The following is a 20,507-nucleotide window of genomic DNA, read 5'->3' as shown; positions in this document are numbered from 1 at the left end:
GAACCACAAACAATCCTGAAAGGTAACTGACCAGGAAAAATACCAACCACTGGCCCGGGGACACAGATCGGCCGCCTGGCACTTGCCTGGTGTGGGTCCCATCCTTCCCCTGACAGGGGGTAGACACTAAACAATGGCAAACGGTGGGTACCACCAACATAATGTGAATTCTCAAGTGAATTAGGAGGAAAGACATTGGCACGCCCACTCCCAAAAACCCAACAGTAAAACTGACAATGCCTAGGGGAAAAATAAGAGGGGGGGGGAGAGAAGGAGGGAGGGAAGGGGGAAGGAAGGAGGGAGAGTGGAGGGAGGGAAGGAAAGGGGGAGGGAGGGAGGGAAGTAGGACACTCTAAGGAACACTTCAAACTATACTGAGCCTCACAAACTATACAGACAAGGGACTGGCCTCTTCCCTGACTCCCAGAGTTGGGACAGCTATGCTGTGGCCCCTCAAATGCCTAGAACATTCCAAAGACTTGAAGAGCTACCATCTACCTGAAATGTAAAAAATGAGTTCCACTGCAGTGCAGCCAGTGGGAGCCACAGGCAGTGTCCCCGAGAATGGGCGCTTCTGTGGCAGTTGCTGGCAGGAAGTACAAAGCTATCTACACTTCAGCCCAGAGGGACAGAAAGTCTGACAGTGTTCTTCTCTGGAAATTTCATCTGGCTCATCAGTATGTTTGCTCACTATGTAGCTTGGCTGCTCTCTAATGCAATCCTCCTGCCTCTGCCTCTGCCTCTGCCTCTGCCTCTGCCTCTGCCTCTGCCTCTGCCTCTGCCTCTGCCTCTGCCTCTGCCTCTGCCTCTGCCTCTGCCTCTGCCTCTGCCTCTGCCTCTGCCTCTGCCTCTGCCTCTGCCTCTGCCTCTGCCTCTGCCTCTGCCTCTGCCTCTGCCTCTGCCTCTGCCTCTGCCTCTGCCTCTGCCTCTGCCTCTGCCTCCTGGCTCCTAGGAACTCCAGACATTTGAAACCAGTTATGATTTCTTAAAACTTCTTGCTTACCTTTGCGAATTCTTTAGTTATTTTAATCTGTGTGTACAGGTGTTTTGACCACACGCGTGTTTGTGCCCCCCTCACGTGTGCCTGTCGCTGGAGGAGGCCAGAAGAGAGTGTCAGATCCTCTGAGACTTGAGTTATGGGATCCAGTCATGACCTCCCCTAGCCCCAGATGAGTCCAGAAAACAGAACCCAGGCCCTCTGGAAGAGCAGCCAGGGCTCTGAACCACTGCACCATCTCTCCGTCTCCTCATTCATGTATTTATTGGGTAGGCACAGGCATGGAACGGACATGAGAGGATAACTTTCTGGATGCAGTTCTCTCCTTCCACCCTGTGAGTTCTAGGGATAAAACTTAGATCACCAAGCTTGGCAGCAAACCCCCACTGAGCCGTCTTGCTGGCCCTGCTTTTTGCAATGAAAAACATACTAAAACTATTTCCAAAGCTTAAAGTTGTTCTTTGTTTCCAAGGCTGTGCACCCTAGAAGCACCACCAAGACCCAGCACACACACTCACAAATAGCCGGTGGCTTCCTTTAAGAAAACACTCCCAGAACACAGGGCTGAGGGGCAGGTCGGAAACCCCTATGTCTCCAGTTCATCCTCTACTGGAGGGCATATCCTTGCTGATTCAGCAGGCACAGCCAGAGCCCAGCTGTGATGCCTGCTCAGGATGCAGCGCTACAAGACCATACAAGGAAATCCAGGGCCTCCCCATCCTTGGCAGCTATAGGCTGCAGGCAGCAGGATTGGCTCCATCAGCCCTGCTCTGCCCCACTTCCTCCAGGAGAGCTGCCAGACAGACACACATGTGGGCGAGTGCACACACACACACACACACACACACACACCTGTCCCTACATGTCACACTGTCCTCTAGCTCTTACCCAGACAGCCACTCACCCCAGGAAATCCTTTATTCCAAGCGTGTCCCTGGCAGGAGCACCCAGTGCTCCCCTCTGTACTCCTGCTTCCTCAGCCTTTCAGTGTCCCCTCAGTGTCCTCACCCTGAGACTCAGTGATGGCCAGGAGCTATACCTAAGCGACCCCTGCCCTCTCATCTTGAGACAGTATCTTGATCTTGGGCTTGAGCTTTTCAATCCTCCTGCCTCAGACTGCAGGAACAAGCTACCGTGCCCAGCTGCGTGTGTGAAGTTTTGGCCCCTACACTGTTCCCACTAGGCCGCTCCTCTCATGAGTCCCAGCCTCCCCACGCCCTACTGTGTGCCCTCTGCCCTTGAACTCTTCTTCACAGGAACTATGGGGTAGCCTTAGGGAGGATGGTTTAGGTAGTCTGGGAGGAGGGTTTGCTTGCTTGTTTGCTTGCGGGCTTTGTTAAAAAAGCGAAAAAGACAGAGGGTCTGTGAGGTGGCTCAGCAGGGAAGGGCATTTGTACCCACCCTGCTGAGTCCGTGGTGAAAGGGAACCAGACTCAGCCAGTTGTCCTCTGAGCTCCACACGTTTGCTGTGGCACAGCCACATACATGCATACACGTCGTAAATAAACAAACACATACATGTAATTTACTTTTTTCAAAAGTGAGGTAGCTACCAGGGTACCCAGATGAGGGCACACACTCACCTAACAGACCTAAGATCACCCATCTTAACCTCCTGAGGTCAAGTCCTTCTCAGAATTAAAATTGTTAGAATAAATGTTCATGCAGCATAATGCATGGTAGAAACCCAAACTCCAAAAATACACAAGCTTTCATGAAGAAAAGTGCATTGAGATTGTGCACCCAGAGTTAGGGTCTGGCTTTTCTTTCAACTCTTGTCTACGTGGTATTTACAGATGCTCCCTCCACACCAAAAATGGGGTGGTGATGGTAAAACTTCTAGGATGTTCATGTGTCAATCAAAAAGTTCATGTGTGCTTTCAAAATCAGCTATGTCTCTAGAGCATACCCAGTCAACTCTAGAGCACCTCTTAACCTCTCTAAAGCATCCCTGGTCCTCTCCAGAGCCTCCCTGGTCCTCTCCAGAGCCTCCCTGGTCCCCTTCAGAGCAACCTTGCCTTCAATGCTGGTGCTATAGGAGCAAGGGGGAGGGTCCATGGAATTTCATCTATATGTTCATTTTTAATGATGCCTATTCAACTCTTTCATGTCGGCTGGATTGCAAGTTTTCATTTCCTGGCAGCTAGAAATGAAAATTTCCATTTTCACTTGGAAAAATTCCTTTACATCTGTGGTAACTTGTATTTTACTACTAATTTTTTTAAGAAGATGAGCATCATTTAAATTTTACTGGATTTAAAATGAAGTGCAGAGGTGGGTGAGATGGCTTGGTGGGTGGAGTCGCTTGCTGCGAAGCCTGTCAACCTAAGCCCACGGGGTGGAAGGAGAGAACCAACTCCTGCAAGTTGTCCTCTGACCTCCACAGACCCGCCATGACATGCATACGTGCACACGGAAATAAATAAAAATCAGAAATAAGGGAATAAAGGGGAGCACGGAGAAAGACTTGGAAAGAACGAAGAGAGACAAAGTAGAGGAAAGAAAGGATTGAAAGCCGAAGGTTGGCGTGAAGGGCTGGGCCACACACTCATGCAGAGCCGAGAGAGCATCTGATGTTTGTGGGCAGCAAGGGGCAGTGAGCACAGCTGTCAGGGGCCCATTTAGGGATCAAGACACTCTCTGTCTCGAAAGGCTGCTATCCCATCATGCAGTGGGAGCCAGGTGTTCTAGAGACAAACAGTAGTGGCATCACCACCTGGCAGGTGGCTTCGGGAAACCCTGTTGGTGCCCTGGGTCTCAGTCGCTCCAACTAATGGGTAGACTGCATCACATCTAAGCTCCCACAGTGTGATAATGCCTTTGGAAGGCCAAGACCAAACCAAAATGTGCAGGGGAGAGAGAGTTGGGGAGATAGAGGCTGACCTACATCCCGGCAGAACCTGCCTCCTTACACATCCATTCTCATTATCCTTTTGAATCTTTTCCCTAGAGGCCTGGTCCCTGTACTTAGATCTGGGGAGCCCTGTAGAAAAGAGGAACAAACTCAGACTACACAGAAGACTGGAGAGCGGGGAGTCAAGCCCCTGGTAGATTCTGTGATTGACAAACGTGCACACCCTTGAAAGGCTTGACAGGCCGCCATCAGCTCGGCGTGTCTCCTCAAAGACGCCACTGTCAGTCCTGGGTGGAATCTGCCTTTGCAGTGGGAACCTGGATAGACGTGTGGGCAAATGGAAGCAAACCACAGAAGGTAGCTCAGGAGTAAGGCGGCATAAAGAGGAGCTCAGATCCCTGCTTCTCTGCAACTTCAGTAAAGCAGAAATGTTTTCATACAAAAATAAAATGTTGAGAAAAGTAGCTAAGGTTGAGGACGTGGAGGACACCTCTCCACTGGGTGCGGGGCACTGGGTGGTGAGACTTCCCAGGGAGCATATTCAACCCTGAGCTACCAGGTTGACTGCCAGAGAATCGGAGGGCCCTGCTTTGCTGGGATGTTTCAATCTGCTGAAGCAGGCAGGCAAAGGAGAAAGGGCAGCAGGCTGTTAGTCCTGGCCATGGGCTCCTCAGAGGGCTGCATCCCCCCCCCCCCAGAGGAGTGGCCTTCACCATGTCCTGGCCTCTCAGATGCAAGCTGGGAGATGACTCTAAGAAAAACCTAAAAGCTTACGGACAGTCAGCACGGAGCCTGCCTAGTGTGCGAGGAACCCCAGGTTCGACCCCCAGCACCGGATAAAGGGGATATGTTGGTGCAGGTCTGCAATCCCAGAACTCTAGAAGCTGAGGCAGGAGGATCAGAAGTTCAGAGTCCTTCTCCACTATATAGAAAATTGGGAGACCAGCCTGGGCTACAGAAGATCCTGCCTCAAAAGGGGAAGGAAAGGGGGAGAGAGGAGGTGGGGAGGGAGGAAGGGCAGGCAGGCAGGCAGGCAAAATTAAAAATGGAGAACCAAACCCCGCACAGGCTCCTGGCGCCTGCTGCCAACATCTCCACATATTATCCCACTTCATAGATGGAGAGAGTGAGGCTCAGAAGCTTTTGGTCGCCTGCTAAAAATTCATAACCTGCGGGATGCAGGATAGGGCGTGGCCAGGCAATGGAAATGTGCCAGAAGATGCTAAGGTTCTGCTTATAGCTTTGCGCCAGGTAAGGCAGGATGAGCGGCAGGGGTGGAGACAGGACACCGGAGGATGACACCTCTAGGACGCGAGGGAGGAGGGAACCTCTTAAGCCGGGCGGTGGGGAGACCTTGCGGACCGCGCAGAGCACTACCTGGGTCGTGGAAAGGCACCAGCGCATAGTTAGAGATGACCCGGCTGCGGCTGCTCAGGCTGCGCTCCAGAATACGCGAGGCGCCGTCGATCACCTGCATCAGATCATCCCACATGGAGCCGGTGACATCGAAGACGAAGGCCAGGGTGGCGTCTCCTGTAGTGGGAGACAGCGTCTTCGTGGGCGCGTCAGATGTGACCACCGCCAAAACTACCGTGGAGACCGCCACGAGCAGCTGCAGGGGCTGCGTCCTAGGCGTCATGCTGAGCCGCAGGCTGCAGCCCAGATGGGACGCGCAGGTCGCAGTGAGAGGTGGCAGTGCAGGCTCGCTCTAGCCGGTTCACCGGACTGGGGCGCGGCGGGGTTCCCCGGGTGGGAGCCCGAGGCGGTCCCTAACGCCCACCCCGCCTCCCACACCCCTCCCCCGCGCCCTGCGGCGTGACTCAAACTTTCCCAACCCCGCGATTCTCTGGTCCAGCCCCGAGGTTAGAGGAGGACGCAGGGCAGACGGCAGGAGGGAGGTGGGGCTACAGCCAAAGGCGAGGGATGAGGAATCCGGACACCTGCAAGCCCTTCTGCGGGGGCGGAGAGGCCACGGGAGTCCAAGTCTGGCTCAGTCAGGTTTCACATTCACTGCTACCTCCACCCAGCCATCCCAGGGACACAGTGGCTCTGACCTCCCCGATATTGTAATTATTCTTGTCAAAATCAACAAACCTAAGCCTGGCGTCCACTACAGGCACCGCATCCCACAGATACAGTCTGGAAGCTTGCTGTAATCCTAGGGGGAAGATACTAAGATTAAACGTATTTGATGCAAGCTCTCCGAGGTTCGGCGAGAGATGAACCCATTACTGAGTGTTGTAGGCAGCATCCGAAGCCAAATATAGAAGGACCCCAAATTCCTCAGGCTCTGCTGTCTCCCTTGAGTATTGTAAGACATCGTTGCAGGTCATATGTGGACTCCAGAGGACCGGGCACACACTCCGCTGGTCACCTATCTAAGCGGGCTCACGGGTTGCATGTGAAGGGGCTGGGACACACAAAAGGAGCTCCTGGGCTTGAGTTCAACCCCCTGTTACCCGACTGCGCTCCTCTGCCAGCTGGGTGGGGAGTGCTGCCTCTGCCCGTGGGCCATGTGGGGATGTCCTCTGCACAACCGGGTTGAGGCGGGGGCGGGGCACTCTCTCTGCCCTGGGGCTGTTGGGATACTTACTCGTCCATCACTTGGCTGGGCAGAATGCCCCGTCTGCCGCTGGGCTGGCCAGACGTGGTCTCCTCCATTCTTAGCCCTTCACTCTCCCAGGTTGTACTCTCCCGATGGTTTTTGTCCTTACAGACCAAGAGCCCCTTGGAGTGGTGAGTGTGCCTTAGTGTCCCCCCACCCCCACCCCCTGATCCTACTCTCACTGCTGGCACAGGGTGGTGACTCATTAGATGTTTCCTGACTGGAAGGAGAAGCTTTAGCAAATGTCCTTGATTCCTTAGGATCTTCTCTGAGTTCAGCGCCCTGGGTGAGGTCAGATCGGCTATGGACAGCCGAGAGCTCTGGACTGTACAGGGGTCACTCTCTTGACCCTTCCTCTGAAAACACCTCAGCCAGGAGAAAAGTCACTCCACACAGTCTCCTCTCCTTTGGACCAGCCTCAGCGCCTTCATTTCCGAGGCTGCTGGGACCGACCACTCTGTCCTGCACGCACAGCTCCTGTGTCCTCGTCCTAGCTCTGACTGGGACTGTGCCTGGATGTGTGGCCTTCCACTGCAATTGATCTCTGCGACAACGGAGACCCAGAGCCTGGAACACAAGAGACTCAACAAAGACTCTGCCATCTGCAAGGGAAAGTGGGTACCAGAGATGGGTTACTGAGCCCTGGCCATAGGCAGGGACCAGGCTGGACGTGTCTCAGAGACTCAAGTCTACATGAGGCCAGAGGCCTAGGACAATGAGCTCTTGAAGAGCTGTCTGTCTCGTGGGATATGGCAGAAGCCATGTCACCAGGCCTGAGAGTGGAGTTTGCAGCTAAGTTAAATGGCAAGTTTAGTCTCCTGCACTGATAAAAAACAGCTTTTTAAACCACCCTGGGTGAAGGTTGTGATCGCCTGCAGAGCCTGGGCAGGGCTGGGCTGTTGGAGCGAGAAGAGAAGCCCCAGCTGTGGAAAGACAGTAGCAACCTGGAACCAAAAATGGTGACATTTTGAACCCGGGACAGAGGAGTTTGTCATTACATCTACAAACATTTGCTGAGCTGTATGTCAGGTGCTCCAGGAGGTGCTGTTGGGATGGGGGGGTAGGGGGAGAAATAAAGGAGTGTGGTCCCTACCCGGAGGAAGAGAGACATGTAAACAAATAATTCTAGGTCAGTGAGATAAGTATTAACAGAATGACCCAGCGCTCTGGGAGCTCAGAGGAGGGAGCGGGTAAGCCGGAGAGGCCAGAGAAGGTCACGGAGCAGGTCTGAGAAGCCAGTGAGAGTGAGAGGAAGGTCACAGAAGAGCTGGGGACTCACAAAAGGCGAGGGGAGCACAGAGGTCACCCAATGGAACTGAAGGACACGGTGGCAGAGGAGGGGACAAAGGCTAGGACCTGGAAGACCTCACACATGTCACCAACCCTTCTGGAACGCCTAAAGGTCCTGGGAGCCATTGGAGAATTCTAACCAGGGAAGCAACTGGTCTGCCTTACTACATATTTAGGCTGCCCATGGGACTAGGTTCAGAGGACAGACCTTGGGATGTTGGGAAGCATAAATCTCTCCCAGAAGGCTGGGGCAGAGATGGACCCAAAGACGGCAAGGAGCGCCTCCTTATGCTGACCCAAGGGATGGAGGGAGCCACAGGCTTGAGTCTTAGTGGCTTTGTGGTGGGGGATGTAGCCCAGGCTGTCTTTGAACCCACAGAGTCTCCTTCCCTCAGCCTCACAGGTGCCTGTGTTACAAGGTATGTGTCACCTCCCCAGTTTAGATCTGAGTTCTGAGACTGCCTGGTGAACTTCAGGGAAGCCTTCCCATTAAGACAAAGAGACTGAGAGATGGCTCAGTGGTTGAGACAGAGAGGGGCTGGGGAGACAGCTCAGTAGTTAAGAGTCCAGCTGCTCTTGGGGAGGACCTGGGTTCAATTCCCAGCCCCCACATGATGGTTCACAGTCATTGGTGACTCCAGCCCCAGGGGCTCCAATACCTCTTTTATTCTTCATAATCGCCAAGCATGGACCCAGTGCACACACATCCGTGCAAGCAAAACACTCGTACGTGAAATATAATGAAGAAATCTAAAGAAAAATTCTAAGGAGATAGAAGGAGAAATAATGAGGTATCTGCGGGTGTCTCTCGTCACTTCACCACTCTGCAAGGACCATCAGGTTCCCTCAGAGACACAGGATAGAAAGAAGAGTTCAGAGCTAGTCTCTGCCTGGCCTCCCTCAGTGGCCATGGAGGGGACCCTTGGCAAGCATTTGCTGAGAGGGGCCTACATCATCCCATTTGGCCTCCTCCCATTGCCTACCCAGGTGGCCATGTGGCCACCTCAAGCCCAGGTGTCCCACGTGCTCAGGGCTTCCTCAGGGATGTAACCATGGCCACGGAACAAAGATGGGGAAGACCTGTGGCCTGTAGGTACACCACAGGCAAGCCACAGAAGTCAGCTACATTTCTTCATCTTCACTTACTTCCCCAGGCCCCTGAGAGTCTTAACTCAAAAGAGCCTACATTCCCCGCCCCCAACCCTGCTGTTCCCAGAAGGCGTGATCTTTGTGCTGTTTGTTTCCTAACACACCACATACTTGCTGTGGAGAGCCTTGGCCCGACTGCTTACGGCATGCACACTCCATTGTTCCTGGCTCATAACCATCCCTGTCCTATGTCTGCGAGGGGCTGCATCAGAGCCTACATCACCAGATGCTTGGCTGACAGAAAGCCTCCTTGCTCCGACGTGATCCCTACATGTGCCTGGTCTGGACCTTGTCAGATGCCGACTCCAGCTTGCCCTGATCACCTTGCCCCTCCCAGCCCTCCTCCTGAGGACGCCTGCTCTGTCCCTCAGAGACTGACAGCATCCATGGGAACAGCATGTGCTAAACCCTTACTGAGTACCAGACTCTAGGCCAGGAGGCTGCTCTCCTCCAGATAGGGAACCTGAGGCTGCGGAAAGGAAGGTTCTAGAGTCATACAGGACTTGGCATGTTCCTCTGCCTTTCAGGGAAAGCACCAAGGATCCACCCACTGCTCATGGCTGTTCTGGAAATTCAGGGCAAGGTTTCCAAAAGGAGCCTAGAACAGAGTTTCTAGAACTGACTCAGAACCACAGGTTTTTCTCAGGCACCATGCTGTCAGGATGTTCTGCAGGGAGTGGAGGGAGACACCTCCGACTTAGACTTCTGACATTTCCACACCTTTGTGAGCTGTAGGAGACCTAGCCCACCCATGTTTTACTGGAGTGTAGACAGGAAGGGGCCAAGGATTCTGTGGTGTGGACAGTGTGGACGCTGTTGGCTCTTTCCTAAGATGGTAGTACAGATTCAAGGGCTTGCTCTCTCCTGCAAGAAGTGACCTTCCCCCTTCCCCTTCCCTCCCCCAGACTCAGTAGTCAGGGCTCAGGGGACAGCAGAGGAGCTGATGACTGGACTGGACAGAGCTCCTGAGGACAAGAGAGGCAGCCAGAGTCCCAGCCTTACAGCCATGGCCCCACAGCCAGAGCTGGATGATTTACTGCCGAGCCCAATCCCACTGTGGGACCAGCCTCCAAGTCACATGTACTACAGGAATGATTTGAAGCCAACCCAAGAAATATTTGAGCCACTTGACACAGCAACCGTTGCCCATCCCCATGTTTTTAAGAACAAACAAATGAAAAACTGGGCCAGAGACAGCGCTTTGGGGCTCACCCCCACCACCCGCCTGGCCCAGCTGCTCCGGGGTCTCCCAGGCAGAGCGCCTGCACTGCTCAGTTGCTAACCAACATAGCTGGGAGGAGAGCACATCCCTTGGAGGTCATTGCTCACTTGTTTCCGGATGTGTCCTGACTGAGTGAGTCCCACTGTCATCTAAGGCCATTCTGTCACTGTCACTAGTGTCATTGGAGGCTGCCACCAACATTCACAGTGAGTTGGGATTAATACCTGTCCACATCTCACATCTTGCACACACACACACACACACACACACACACACACACATGCATCAAACTCCCTATTTTAGCTTCCTACCTTAAGCTCTTACCCTTCCACTTCTCAAAAAGCTTGACTTTGAGTCCCTTCAGCTTTCTGGCTAAGGTTAACCACTCCTCTTGAGTGACCTGAGGGAAAGCCACCCTGCCCCAATCCATAGAAAATTCGGACAAGTGGGGCTTCCTGTGGTCCCCGACCCATCATCAAGGATAGGCTAGGTACTGGCATTTGATCATGCTCTGGCGTAGGGGCTGAAGGTTCGTGTGCCAGGGTACCTTCTGAGGAGACACACAGAGCAGGCTGGAAACCTTTCTCTTGACCGCCAACAGGAAAAGACAGGCTTTTCCAACTTACAATGTTGGAACAGCTGTGTATCTATAAAAAGAAACAACGAGTCCCAATTCCTAACTCACTACACACGAAACTAATCAGAAATTACTGATAGGCCCATGTAAAGGATAAATTAGAATGTTTCTATAAACAGGGTCCTGAGGGGAAGGCTGGGGGGGGGGGTAAGGATGAGTGTCGCTAAATCACGAGAGGTCTGTGTTTGAATCCAAGGGGCTCACAAAAGCCTATAATTCCAGCTCCAAGGGAATCTCACACCCCCTTCTGGCCTCTGAAGGCACTGCACTCACATAGGGCAAATACTCAAACATACATATACACAGCTGCACACACACATAAGGAAATCTTTAAAAGAAAGCTGAGAGAGAGAAGTGTTTTCTTCTTTCACTTAATGATGTGATGACAGCATCTGAGGAACTGAGCAGCTCTCTTGAAACCATGCGGAAGTCAGTCCACGTTGCATATGAAAAGTGAAGTTCTCTTCAGAGCTGTCTTAAATATGGCTTCCCTATTGTGCACTTTCCTTTGGAATTACGCAGACTGTACTGAGTTCTCTGTTAGGTGCAACTACAAGAATCCACATCCCAGAGACATCCCCATCCCAGAAACACCTCCATTCCAGAAGCACCCCCATCCCCATCCCTGAAGCATCCTCATGCAAGCAGCATCCCTGTGGAGGTCTTCATGGTTCTGTTTTCCTTCAGATGCTCACAGTTATACATAACTACTTCTATTCAGGCAACAGACACACATCCTTTCACACTACCACCTAAGCAACTTTTTCTACAATTTTTCATTAGACGTTGACTTTGGAATTTCATGCCCCCCGCAACTGCCCTCAGCAGAAAGTGACCTAGGTCAAGAAAGTGACCCACAAGAATTTGTCTCCAAAAGGCAGAAGTGATCGTTGACTCATTTTTACTCACATCTGCAAACTCTGTAGTGGGCACACAATAGGACCTTAATAAACACGTGTTGTATGAGTAGGATCGCTGCACACAGCAAGACTTCAATAAACAATAAACGAGTGTCATATGGATGGCTTGTTAGACCCATGGAAACCTGTGCCCTTTGACCTTCTCTCTTTGTTCTAGAACCCAGAAACTTGATCATCACAATGAAGACTCTCTCTCTCTCTCTCTCTCTGTGTGTGTGTGTGTGTGTGTGTGTGTGTGTGTGCACATGCACACACACTTTGTTTTTTCTCTATGATAGTGTCTCTCACTGGTCTGGAACATGTTGTATGAGGCCCCAGGGATCCACCCTTCTCCATCTTCCCGGCACTGAGATTCCAAGCACATACTTCCATGCCTGGCTTTTTATGTGAGTACTGGGATTTGAACTCAGGTCCTTACATGGCAAGAACTTTACTGACTGAGCTGTCACCTGGACCCTGGCTCTTCAATACCCTCCCCTAGTATATGCTATTCCATCATGATGACAATGTCTCCCAAGTGTGTGGGAAACATGGTCAGAATTGGATAGTCCCTGAGTTTGAGGAACAAGGCCTTCAAAGTCTCGCTTGTTTACCAAGCCTCATTTGCCCCTAAATCCAGGCTGCTGTCTTAGGCATGGTTCCCACCCCCACACCATGCCACTAGCTAGGACCACTTCAGTGAATCTGAGCAGCAAAGTCAGAAGTTCACTCGGAAACCCCTGGGATACCGTGCAAGGCTCAGGTAAAGCTTAACCAGAAGCCTCTGGGATACTACACACGTCTCAGGTAGAGCTCTGCTCAAACAGAAGATTCCGAGAGCCTGTCTCCAAGGGAACAGGAGGGAAGCATGGCTGACACCCAGGCATCACTTCTGTCTCTGAGAGATGCTGGGTCCAGATGTGGGGCTGTGAGTTGGGGCAACGCTGAGGGATACAGCAGGGAGCGGCCAAAGGGTATTGAGACACGAAATTACCGAAGGACCCACCAATTCATGGCTAGGTTTGCATCCCCACAGAAATAAAAAATAGGCATTCACCAGGGTGTGGTGGCACATGCCTTTAATCCTAGCATTTGGGAGGCAGAGGGAGGTAGGCTCATGAATGTGAGGCCAGCCTGGTCTACAAAACAAGTTCCAGGATAGTCAGAGCCACAATTCTTTCTCAGAAATAATTAATAGGTATCAAAGGCTAAGGAGTCAGCTCACGAGTAGAGTGGTTATGATACAACTCTGTGGACCCCAGTTCAGATGCCCAGTACCCACGTAAAAACCTGGCATGGGGTGTGTCCTGGCTGGTTTTGTGTGTTAACTTGATACAGGCTGGAGTTACCACAGAGAAAGGAGCTTCAGTTGGGGAAGTGTCTCTATGAGATCCAGCTGTGGGGCATTTTCTCAGTTAGTGATCAGTGAGGGGGGCCTTGTGGGTGGTGCCATCCCTGGGCTGGTCCTCCTGCGTTCTATAAAGGAGCACACTGAACAAGCCAGGGGAAGCAAGCCAGTAAGAAACATCCCTCCATGGCCTCTGCATCAGCTCCTGCTTCCTGACCTGCTTGAGTTCCAGTCCTGACTTCCTTTAGTGATGAACAGCAATGTGGAAGTGTAAGCTGAATAAACCCTTTCCTCCCCAACTTGCTTCTTGGTCACGATGTTTGTGCAGGAATAGAAACCCTGACTAAGACAGGGTGCATGTCTTTAGTCCCAGCAGTGGGAGGTGGGAGGGGGAGCAGAAGAATCCTGGCAGCTCACTGGCCAGCCAGTCTAGCCAAACTGGTGTGCTCTAGGTCCCGGAGAAGCTCTGATTCAAAGTAAAGTGGAGAGCAATTAGACAGCAGAAATCCAGAAAGACACCTCCTGTCAGTTCCCCACCGATGCATGAGTGAGGTCACTGCACACAGGCACGCACACATGTGCATGTGCACACCCACCACACACACGCACACACACACACACACACATGAGTCAGTGGATGAGCGAAGTGTGTTATTAGCTGCACAGATACTGGGGCTCCGTGCACACAAACACTACTCCGCAGGCTCACAGTGCCATGCTAGGCTTCATTTTGATATTTTATACAAAAGCAGAATGTGGTTGTCAGAGAAAAGTAGATGGAAGCCCAGAGTTGGGGTTCACAACTCAAGAAGGGGAGGCTAGCAGGGGTCTCCTCCACCTCTGAGCCAAGCTGGCCCAGCCCGTGAGGAAGGCATGCTGGGACCTTGGACAGCCTTTACCCCACCACCCACTCCAATTCAGGCCTTTAAGGATTTGCCAATTCAAATTACCTCAACAAGTCTCCACTAAAGAATCCACAGGGTCTGAATATGATTTCAATCAAGGAAACAGAGCCCACCACCCCAACAGTGAGCCAAGGACAGGTGGCCTTTGACAAAAGCAAGGACTTGGAGAAGGCGTTTTGACTGCTTCAGCCTGGAACTGCGGGCCCAAAGAACTGTGCTTGGAAATCTGAAGAGAGGACATGGTGCTTCCGGCCCACGCATTACCAAAACCTTCTGGCACAAGAGTGTCTGGGCCGGGATTAAGGCTGTGGACTCTAACAAGCCAGGTCTAGCTGTGTCTCTGCAGATGTTTAGTGGAAGCCGGCATCCCGGGCAGGCAGCTTCAAGAACAATGCTGGCCCAGCTTTCCAGTCTCTCTCACAACAGAGGCCAGTGTCACACTGCCTACAGATGTGGGACTAGAGATACAATGATGATGGTGGCCGTGAGGGAAAATCAAGTCCTTGGCTCCTGGGGAGGGGCAACAGAAAGAGCTACAGCATCTGATCATTACCCTGGAGATCAGACACAAGCCGCAGTCCTGCCTGAGCCCTCACAGCACTTCCTCCTGCAGACCGGAAGCTTAGCTTCTGACATCCCTCGGGACTCCAGAGGCCCGGAGTATCTTTCCTAGAGCAGTGTCCTAGAGAAGAGAGTTGATTGGCTCTTCGTGAATCACGTGCCCAACTCTGTACCCAGGCACTGTAGCTGGAGGGAGAGAAGACACAAGGACTGGCTTTCCTTGGGTCACGTGGTCACTCTGGCTCTGGGATGTTTTAGCAGAAGGCATGGAGAGGCGGGCGCTCCTCGAGTCGTGGAAGCTTGAGTCCCTTCGACCATCTTTCCCATGTTAGGTCCCGCAAAAGCCCTTGAACTAGCTGCATCCAGCAAGCACTGTATAACTGCCAACAAGCTTCTGCGCCCTCCCAACCCAATACCACCTTCCCTTTGCCGCCTCGGGCTCAAGTGGACGGCAAGGGTAGACTCGTGATTTGCAGTGTGTTCATTTTCCCTTCTTTTCAAGCCACTCTAAGTAGGACCCCACCCCAGGCGGCTCCTCCTAGTTCTGTGATCTTGGAAAAGGGAGAAATTATATATATATATTTGATGCAACCCGAAAATTCTGCTCACTGAGGGAGTTGATGACCGCTCTTGGAGGAAGCGATTTTCTTTGAACATGATACTACAGACATGAAGCTGTCCCCTGAGTGTCAAGTCTGCCCACCATGCTTGCCAGGTCCCCATCCTGGCGTGCAGAACACAGTTCCTACCTTCTGAAAGCAAGCCCACACCCACGCCCCTCCAAGCCTCCTGTTGAGTGTTCCTTAATGAACGATCGGAACACCAGAGCCTGGCCGCCGTCTGACCTTAAGGCCCCACTCAGTGAAGCACCACGGCCAAAAGGAACATGAGGGAGACTCAGACATCAGAGAGAAGGCGGCCCTCGCTGAAATACCCAGGGTATTAACAAGAAGGAAACCACACCTCAGCTTCTTTCAGTCCCCTTTCAACACGTTTGCCCAGAGGTTTCTGCTCTTTATATGTCCTCTGAGCTTCCCCGCTCCCTGCCTCCCCCCAGCCCTCCCCTTTCTTCCAAATCTAGGTTTTTATTTTCCCTCTTAATAGTAACGGGGCTCTCTCTCTCTCTCTCTCTCTCTCTCTCTCTCTCTCTCTCTCTCTCGACAGGGTTTCTCTGTATAGCCCTAGCTGTCCTGGAACTCACTCTGTAGACCAGGCTGGCCTCGAACTCAGAAATCCGGCTGCTTCTGCCTCCCAGAGTGCTGGGATTACAGGCATGTGCCACCATCGCCCGGAAAGGTTTTCTTTTTTAATGCAAGTATATTTAGGTTTTTTTAATTATTATTAGTGTGTGTGTGTGTGTGTGTGTGTGTGTGTGTGTTTGGGTGTGTGTGTGTCTCTTTGTGGGGGGGTGTGTCTATGTGTGTGTGTGTGTGTCTTTGGGGGTATGTGCAAGCGGGTACCATGACATACACATGGACGTTCAATGACAACATTGGGAAGTTGTTTCTTTTCTCCACTGCTGAAGCAGAGTCTCTCTCATTTCTGCCATGCTGGGTACTCCAGCTGAGCCAGTCTGAGAACATCTGGGCCATCTCTGGCTCCCACGTCCCAGAAGGAGTGCTGGGATTACAGATGTGAGCCTCTTTATGTGGTTTGTGGAGATCAAACCCAGGTCTGCAGGCCTTTGCAGCAAGAGCTCTCGCCCACTGAGCCATCTCATCAGCCCAACTCAGTCCTTTTAGATTTGTGACACTCCCTATCCCTGTCCCTTCTTCTGCCCACAAAGCTTCTGAAAAACACAGGCAATGTTCAGCAGTGGACAGACAGATGGATGGATGGATGGATGGATGGATGGACGGATGGACAGACAGATGGATGGGGGGGCAGAAATTACTCAGAAAGCGGCCCACCTCCCTTTTTAAAGACACCACTGAGAAACATGCAGAGTGGGGCTTTCTAAACATCTATTTGGTGACACACAGTTGACAGCCCGAAGTTGGTCATTTCCCATGAGCTCCTACGCAGGGAGCAGGGGACAGGCGAGACACAAACTCATGCACACCTACCTCGTGAAGGGGACCATTAATCGTCCAGGGACCCAGCAAAGTGCTTTGACGCAGCTCTCAGACAACTAAGGCATCTTGTCCCTCAGAGATACCATTCTAGTCTAGGCGTGACTGATTCATTTTGGTAGGGACTCAGTTTTCCCAGTAATTGACCAAAAAAAAAAAAAATCAGTAAGTATACAGAATGAAAACAGTAATACCAGCTGGGCAGTGGTGGCACATGCCTTTAATCCCAGCACTTGGGAGGCAGAGGCAGGTAGATTTCTGAGTTTGAGGCCAGCCTGGTCTACAAAGTGAGTTCCAGAACAGCCAGGGCTACACAGAGAAACCCTATCTTGAAAAACCAAAAAGAAAAAGAAAAAGAAAACAGTACTACCAAGCCAAGCAGTAGCAGCACACACCTTTAGTCCCAGCATCTGGGAGGCAGACGCAGGCAGATCTCTGAGTTCAAGGCCAACCTGGTCTACAGAGAGTTCCAGGACAGCCAGGGCTGCACAGAAACCCTGTCTCTAGGAACCAAACTAAAAATATTAATTAAAAATAAATAAAAAATAAACGAGAACACCATCTATCAGTCTCTTGTTGGTATTTCTAGAACATTCTACCCAACAATATCAGAGGATGCATTATTTTTTATTGTGTCAGAAGCAGTCACCATGTCCTGGAACATGCCAAGCCTTAACAAATTTAAAGAAACTAAAGTGTCAGGTATGTTTTCTGGCAACACTGTGATTGGACTGAAAATTATAAAGGAAAATAAACAAACTGTATCAAACGTCCAGGGATGCTCTAAAGCAGCTCTGATAACATAACTCACAGCCTTAAATACTTAGATAAAAAAAGAGATCTTGGGATGGTGAAATGGCTCAGCGGTTAAGAGCACTGACTGCTCTTCCAAAGGTCCTGAGTTCAAATCCCAGCAACCACATGATGGCTCACATGTACCTGTAATGAGATCTGATGCCCTCTTCTGGTGTGTCTGAAGACAGCTACAGTGTAATTAAATATAATAACTAAATCTTTGAGAGAGAGAGAGAGGGAGAGGGAGAGATGCTCTTTAGTTAAGAGGGGTCTGCTGCTCTTGCAGAAGATCTAAGCTCAGTTCCTGGCACCCACAGAGCCATTCACAGCCTGAACTCCAGCCCCAGGGGATCGAGCACCCTGGTCTCCACTCCACAGACACTGCTTTCATCTGCCCATACCCACACAGACAGATACCTAGAGTTAAAACTTAGATAAAGAAGATCTCAAATCAATAACCTAAGCTGTTACTTTGCTAATACATGGGTCAGCAGAAGGGTCCAGGGGTCAGGACATTTTCTCTGCCAAGCCTGATAATCTGAGCTTCAGTCCACTTGGTAGGAGGAAAGAAGCAACTCACACATGTTGTCTTCTGACCTGCACGAGTGAGCACAGCAGTGGGACTGTCTCCTGGCCATGGCTGCCTCCAAATAGCATCCTTCTCTCCAGACACTTGGACCTGGATCTTTAGTACAACCTCACCAAATCCAGGTACAGAGGCCTTGGGTGGAGAGACTCTGGCCATGACAGCTGTGGTAATTTTGATGGTCAACTTGACAGGATTTTTGTATTGCCATGGACACAGATATCTGGGCACATCTGAGAGGGATTTTCTAGACTATTTTAACTAAAGTGGGAAGATTAGCCATAGATGTGGTGCACCATCCCATGAACTAGCTAGTTTATGTCAACTTGACACAAGCTAGAGTCATCAGAGAGAAGGGGGCCTCAGTTGAGAAAATGCCTCCATGCTGGGCGGTAGTGGCACACGCCTTTAATCCCAGCACTTGGGAGGCAGAGGCAGGCAGATTTCTGAGTTCGAGGCCAGCCTGGTCTACAAAGTGAGTTCCAGCACAGCCAGGGTTTCACAGAGAAACTCTGTCTTGGAAAACAAAACAAAATAACAACAAAAAAGGAAATGAAAAGAAAGAAAGAAAGAAAGAAAGAAAGAAAGAAAGAAAGAAAGAAAGAAAGAAAGGAAGGAAGGAAGGAAGGAAGGAAGGAAGGAAGGAAGGAAGGAAGGAAGGAAGGAAGGAAGGAAGGAAGGAAAGAAAGAAAGAAAGAAAGAAAGAAAGAAAGAAAGAAAGAAAAAATGCCTCCATAAGATCCAGCTGTAGGGCATTTTAATTAGTGATCTATAGGGGGAGGGCCAGCCCACTGTGGGTGGTGCCATCCCTAGGCTGGTGGTGCTGCCAGTAAGCGGCACCCCTCCATGGCCTCTTGGTCAGCTCCTGCCTCCGGGTCGCTGCCCTGCTTGAGTTCCCGCCCTGATTTCCTTTGATGATGATGACACAGAAACAAGCGCTGAACAAACCCTTTCCTCCCCAGGTTTCCTTGGCCGTGGTGTTTCATGACAGCCATAGAAACCCTGACTAAGACAGCTGGGGTCTAAGTCAGGAGGAGGAGAGCTGGGCATCCATTACGTGGACTCTAGCCAGAGATCAAGCTCTGGCGGCCATGGCTGCCCCTCCATGATGGACTGCACTCTAACTGGCGCTGAAGCAGGTCTTCCTTTTCTTGAGTGGCCTTTTTCGCTCAAGGGCATTTTGTCACAGCTGTGGGAAAGTGACTGATAAGACTGCGTGTTTACCCGGCCTCCTCACGTCACCCTGCTGAGGCCAATGGACAGCTGCTTAAGCCGCGCATTTCATCTGCCCATCCTGCAAGAGAGGACACCAGGCTCCACTTGGCTTGCGTTGGCTCTTGCCCCATAGTCCACAGCTGTAGGAACCAGGACTGGACCCTAGAGAAAGAACATTTAGCAGAAGAAGCCTGGAACAACTGTGGTGGCTTGGAGATGCCTCAGTGCACACCCAGGGATCAGCAGAGAGCAGCGTTTCCAGGCCCCACCCTGCCTCTGAACTTCTGCCTCCCAGGCTGCCTGAGGGGCCATCAGATTTACTCCCATAGGAGAGACCCATCCCCTGCTCTGGTGCAAGAAGGCCTTCCGCGTGTCAAAATGGGCTGGGTCAGGCAGAGAGATGGCTCAGTGGATAAAGCATTGCTGGGCAAGAAGGAGGACTGAAGTTAGGGTCCCGGAACCCCTGTGAATGTTGGGTGGGCTTGACAAGCTGGCTATAATTCTAATGCTTGGAAAGTGGAAACCAAGCCGGGAGGTGGTGGCGCACATACCTTTAATCCCAGCACTTGGGAGGCAGAGGCAGGCAGATTTCTGAGTTCAAGGCCAGCCTGGTCTACAGAGTGAGTTCCAGGACAGCCAGGGCTCCACAGAGAAACCCTGTCTCGAAAAAAAAAAACAAAAGTGGAAACCAAATCTTCAGGTAGCCGTATCAGTGGGCTGGCTACGGGTTCAATTGAGAGACCCTGCCTCAAAGAATAAGGTGGAGGGTGACTGAGGGAGACAGCAGGCACCAACCTCAGGCTTCCACGCACACACATGGGAACACACATATACATACAGACGTACCATGTAAAAAGAGCCAGTGGAGCGGGCAAGATGGCCTCGCCAGGACGAGCACTTGACACCAATCCTAACAACCCCGGGCCCACGTGGTAGAGGGAGGGTCAGCCCCCACCAGCTGTCCTCTGACCTGTCTGTGGTCCTATAGTGCACCCCCCTCCTGAGTGAATAAATAGATACACAATCTTTTATGTGGTCTTCATCTCTTCATCCGTGGTGTGGCGCCACCAGGCATGAGCGGTTGCAGGAGTCACACATCAGCTTTGTCTTTGCACGAGGACAGGACTGTCTCCTTACACGGCGACTCAGACACACAGTCTGGTGGAAAATCCCAGATTCTGAGAAGGGCCAGCTCCAGGCGACCCCAGGGAGAGGACGTCACGCCAAAGGTGATGAGTCACAGAGACAGTCAGGACCAGTGGCCAGCAAGCCACTACCCTAACTCTAGTGTCCATTAGTTGCGTGGTCCCAGGCGAGGATCAGTTGACGATGGAGACTGTAGTCACCGCATACAGGTGTAACGGCAGCAAAG

At 51.6% G+C, this 20,507-nt stretch overlaps 1 protein-coding gene across 1 annotated transcript in view; it reads right to left on the bottom strand.

Moving 5' to 3' along the window:
• Nucleotides 1–5,490, bottom strand: part of Hmcn2 (hemicentin 2) — a 146,614-nt gene extending 141,124 nt beyond the window's left edge. Inside the window, 1 exon segment of the mRNA XM_052182128.1 lies at nt 5,229–5,490. Within this exon segment, the coding sequence (XP_052038088.1) occupies nt 5,229–5,490 (262 nt within the window).
• Between the last annotated feature and the right edge of the window lie 15,017 nt (nt 5,491–20,507).

This window comes from Apodemus sylvaticus, chromosome 5, assembly GCF_947179515.1.
Source record: "Apodemus sylvaticus chromosome 5, mApoSyl1.1, whole genome shotgun sequence".
Classification (NCBI taxonomy): Eukaryota; Metazoa; Chordata; class Mammalia; order Rodentia; family Muridae; genus Apodemus; species Apodemus sylvaticus.
Note: the sequence above shows the minus strand (reverse complement) of the source record. Positions and strands in the feature narration are given on the sequence as shown.